Genomic DNA, 5,168 nt, shown 5'->3' with positions numbered 1-5,168 from the left:
TTATGTCTTTTAAATGCAATGTTGAAGTGAAACAGCAGTTTCCTTGTTCCAGTTCTGTTGTGTTGCCGGAGGATTCAGCAGGACTCAGGAGAACCACGTTTTAATGTGTTTTCGATGACTTTTCTCTGGTGAGTGAGTTTTCTTTTTCAGCGCTAGCTTAAAAGATGTTAGCTCATGCTAATTTGATGATGGTGACGGCGGGAAGAATAACGGTCGGTGAAACATGTTGTGGTTGATTAAAAAAACTCACCACTGTAGGGTTTGTGATGTGAAATATGGCTTTCAGAGATTATTGTCTTGCGCACGGTATAAATTTAATGGCGCCAAGGAGGATCGTTGTACCTCCCGCCGTCCGTGATGCCGCGAAGAAAGAATTCATGCAGCCTGGGACCAACTGCCATCATGGCGGCTCTGCTTGTGCTACTGCCAGAATATATATATAGCTCTCTGCTCCGGTCGCCGGCATCACCTCATCTCTCTCTCTGTCTCTCTCTCTGTCTCTCTGTCTCTCTCTCTGTCTCTCTCCCTCTCTCTCTCCCTCTCCCCCACCCTAAGCACACAACTTGATTAGTGTAATTAGCTTGTTTACTTGCTGCTGCCTCTTAATGCTTCATGTGGAAGTTTAATTTCCTCACACATCTGTGCCGCAACATCATAACGGTAGAAGAGTGACAAGCTCCAGTCTCTGTCAATGGGACACAGTCAGGCCCATGAACATGACAGACGCTATAGATACAATATTTAACTTAATGATTTTTAATTTTAAAATAGTTCAGTTTGACGGTTGAAGACTTCTTATATTCACCTGCTGAAAGTTCCTCTGAAATGAGATATATTAATATATTTATAGATTGTGGTAAATTGATACGTGATAACAAACCTCATCTTGTAACATGTCTTTCATTTATATTGAAAAGTGAATAATTTATGATTTTCATGTTGTGTGTCATTTTCTTTAACTGATGATAAATGTTTGCGATGCAGGTTGGTTTTTTTAATAGTTGATGGAGGAGGACGTCAGCTGACCACTGCTGCTGCACATGGAGGAGTCCAGGAACAACTCCATGGATTTGGACGCACCAGCTTCTCACCTCAGATTCCAGGTAAGCTCTAACACAACAGAAACACCTGGTGCCCTTAATGAACTAAAAAAGACTCTTAGTCGACTATTTAAAAAAAATAACTTATCTGAACTAAACTGAAATTTCTATACAACCGAAGATGCATTATTTCTATTTAATTGTTATTTTAGTGACTGAACTTTCTTTATTTGTATTTTTCTTTCATGTTTTCTTATTTCAACATTTCAGTCCTGTTTGTTTCTGTGGTTAAAGGACGATTGATCCTCCAGGTGTTATTAATAATGTTAGTTACAAATTAAAGCTTAGTGTAAGTTCAGTTAGATTCTTTTCCTCAGTCCTGATGTATATTCATCACATCTTTGACCTCGTGACGTTTTCCGTCGAGGAGATGAGGTCAGTGAGGAGGTTATATTGACTTTTCCACCGCAGCTCGGGCCTTACTTCCTCATGGTTCCCAATCGGACCTTGAGCCCCGCCCACCACCTGCTTGCTTCAGGTTGGCAGGTGAAAGAGCAGAGTGTATCAAGAGAGTTCAGGAAGAAGCAGATTTTTAACGGGACTGTAATCGTTAATGGTTTTTAGACAAGATGAAGATGTTTGTGATGCTCCTGTACAGTAAGAAAAACTTCCACCAAACTCCATTTAAAAAACTGTACACACGGATGCAGGTTTTGTGCCATGTTTTTAACTGCCTCAACTCTTCTCAGACTGTGTGTTTGTGGTGTGTCAAATCAGACTGTCGCCGTGTGTTTAACTGTATAGAGTTGTTATCACAGTTGATTTAACTGTGAGGCTCCAGTTAAAAGGTAAAATGGTACGTCCGGGTGATTTAAGAGATGAACTCGTATCTGGTGAGTTTAAGCAGCATCGGTAAAATTAATTACTTGCAATTTTGTCTTTGGTACAAGTGAAGCTTTGGTCCAGACCAGTTAGAGACATGACAGTCACTTGGTTTTGGTTTCATTTGATCTGGTTTGTGCTGTTCACACTGTTAAAACTGACAAAAAACCAGCAGCTCAAGGAACAGTGTTTGTTACTCTTCAGTCTTTGGTTGGGGATGCTCATTTGGAAGTTAGGGCTAGTTTTTTCTGACTAATAGCCAACGCTCGTTAACCGACCGTTAACCGTCAAAAATAAAATTTACTATTTAGACTTGACAAGTGTCGGTGACCCGTTTAAAAAACACCAATACAACTGATGTTTTTTTTTTCATAAGAAGGGGTTTATTTTTATTTTTACATGTGCTGAACTGACATAACAGCCTAGATCCCCCGTGTAGGAAAATATTTTATAACTTAAATAGCAAATAGCAGCCAGACTTTCTAACTTATGACCAGTTTAACAAATTGAAAACACATTGAATCCTCCAGCAGAGAGCACTGTAAGGAAAACCTCCTCTTCCTCCAACAGGTGAACAAAACATAAACGTGTAGTCTAATTTTTCAGACCTCAAAACAAAGTAACCATTCCAGGCCTACCTCAGTCCTCAGCTCGGCGGACAGCTGGTCTCCTGCTGTTTGTTCAGAAACATTGTTTTACTGATTAATCGGTCAACATTCTCATTGTTGGTTAAACGGTTAATCATTAATGTCTTTAGTCTTTGACTGACACACCTCCCCTCCCACCGACCTCGCCTCCACACAGGTGTGGAAAGCTGCTCAAACAGACCCTGATACTGTCTGTAATTAAAAAACCTCCCTGCAGCTGAGAGTGAAAGTTTACTCTGAGTGTCAGTAGATTATCAGGAGGAGGAAGGTGACAGCTGTGAGCTGAGAACTGAAGGTGCTTGTGGAGCATTAGTGAGTTCAGGAAGAAGCAGCTTGAAGGTGTCTGTGGTGTTTGTGATCCTCCTTCATGGCAAGAAAACCTTCCTGCTCTGATCTGACTGATCATCACTGCATCACTTCATTTCTCTTGAACATGTTTTCCAGAAACAAAGGACTGATCAGCAGGTCAGAACATGTTTGTTGTCTTCATCATCATGATGTAGAAGACTGTTCAGTCAGACTGTCCTCAGGTCTGTTCCTCAGCATTCAGTCTCTGCAGCTGCTTCACTTCCCTACAGCTCACGTTACGGTCGTCATGACAACGCTTTGCTGTGATGTTTGTGTGGATGTAAATGTTCAGCTTCATTCAGACATGTGTTTAGTTTACACTCTGCTCACGCTGCACAAAGTGGACCAGACTGGTTTCTGTCTCACCTGAGGACGAGGACTAATGTCTCTGTCTGTGTCCTCAGTGTCCCAGCATGCCTCAGCTCTGGAGATATATGAGGGGGACGACTTTGTCCTGCTGCCCTGTGAGTTTCCCACCAATGACCTGGGAGATCCCTCAGTGGTGTGGAGCCGCTCCGACCTCCGTCCTTCAACCGTCCACCAGCGTCAGCTGGAAGGGGACGAACTCAAAGACCAGAACCAGGACTACAGAGACCGGACGTCCATGAGGACGGACGCTCTGCAGACCGGAGACCTCAGCCTCACTCTGAGAAGACCCACCATCAGGGACAGCAGCACCTACACCTGCATCATCAGAGAGGGGGGGCGAGAAGTGAGCCGGAGAGAAGTACCACTGGAGGTCAAAGGTCAGAGTTGTAGATACAGGTCAGAGGTCAGAGCTGTAGATACAGGTCAGAGGTCAGAGTAGACGTTTACTGTGTATTGATCAGAAATGTTGTTTTATTTGTTTTTACCTTGTTATTTGTGTCGACTACAGAACGTCCAGACTGGTGCTGGATTCTCCTAGCTGTCCTGGTTCTGCTGGTTCTGCTGGTTGTTGCTGTGTTTGGCGTCAGGCTGTTTAAAGAGATGAAGAACACAGTAGGTATGTACTGTGTGTGTGTGTGTGTGTGTGTGTGTGTGTGTCTCAGTGTGTGTGTCAGAGTGTGTGTATCAGTGTGTCAGTTTGTGTATCAGTGTGTGTGTCAGTGTGTGTATCAGTATGTGTGTGTGTATCAATTTGTGTCAGTGTGTGTATCAGTGTGTAACAGTGTGTGTATCAGTGTGTGTGTCAGTGTGTATGAGTGTGTGTGTATCAGTGTGTATCAATTTGTTTCAGTGTGTATCAGTGTGTGTGTATCAGTGTGTTGCTGTTTGTGTGTATCAGTGTCAGTGTGTACCAGTGTGTGTGTGTGTGTATCAGTGTGTAAGAGTGTGTGTATCAGTGTGTATCAGTGTGTGTAAGAGTGTGTGTAACAGTGTGTATCAGTGTGTATCTGTGTGTATCAGTGTGTAACAGTGTGTGTATCAGTGTGTCTCAGTGTGTGTATCAGTGTGTCTCAGTGTGTGTCAGTGTGTGTAACAGTGTGTATCAGTGTGTAACTGTGTATCAGTGTGTTCAGTGTGTATCAGTGTGTATCAGTGTGTCTCAGTGTGTAACAGTGTGTGTATCAGTGTGTCTCAGTGTGTAACAGTGTGTCTATCAGTGTGTCTCAGTGTGTATCAGTGTGTAACAGTGTGTTATCAGTCTGTGTCTCAGTGTGTCTCAGTGTGTATCAGTGTGTATCAGTGTGTATCAGTGTGTCTCAGTGTGTTATCAGTGTGTCTCAGTGTGTATCAGTGTGTATCAGTGTGTAACAGTGTGTATCAGTGTGTCTCAGTGTGTATCAGTGTGTATCAGTGTGTAACAGTGTGTATCAGTGTGTATCAGTGTGTATCAGTGTGTATCAGTGTGTGTATCAGTGTGTATCAGTGTGTAACAGTGTGTATCAGTGTGTATCAGTGTGTATCAGTGTGTAACAGTGTGTATCAGTGTGTAACAGTGTGTGTATCAGTGTGTATCAGTGTGTAACAGTGTGTATCAGTGTGTAACAGTGTGTGTATCAGTGTGTCTCAGTGTGTATCAGTGTGTCTCAGCGTGTCTCAGTGTGTGTATCAGCAGCAGAGATGTGAGGATCTTTATAATAACCCAGGTCAGATCCTGAACGTTTGCTCCACCATCAACATGAACACGTCTCAGTCAAATCTCTGTGTTGAACGTGATAAATCTTCCTGCTGCCCTTCACTCACCGAAGGTGAAAAGACTGTAGCTGGTAGAAAACATGCTGTTAACACAGTCCTTGCTGCCTTCACTGGCCTGATGTGAAGATGT

General features: G+C 43.0%; 1 protein-coding gene across 1 annotated transcript in view; it reads left to right on the top strand.

Annotated features, from left to right (window-relative positions):
- LOC111662537 (uncharacterized) overlaps positions 1–5,168 on the top strand; it is a 43,470-nt gene continuing 38,302 nt past the window's right edge. The window contains exons 1-4 of the mRNA XM_087176668.1: positions 1–128; positions 985–1,103; positions 3,322–3,663; positions 3,795–3,902. Coding sequence (XP_087032794.1) covers positions 115–128; positions 985–1,103; positions 3,322–3,663; positions 3,795–3,902 — 583 coding nt within the window. The 5' untranslated portion in view covers positions 1–114. The remainder of the gene's footprint in view (positions 129–984; positions 1,104–3,321; positions 3,664–3,794; positions 3,903–5,168) is intronic.

The sequence above is a fragment of the Seriola lalandi genome, unplaced genomic scaffold (genome assembly GCF_002814215.2).
Source record: "Seriola lalandi dorsalis isolate HSWRI2012SDOR001 ecotype SW California unplaced genomic scaffold, Sedor1 jcf7180002054564, whole genome shotgun sequence".
NCBI lineage: Eukaryota > Metazoa > Chordata > Actinopteri > Carangiformes > Carangidae > Seriola > Seriola lalandi.
The sequence above is the reverse complement of the archived record's forward strand: the minus strand, read 5'-3'. Positions and strand labels throughout refer to the sequence as shown.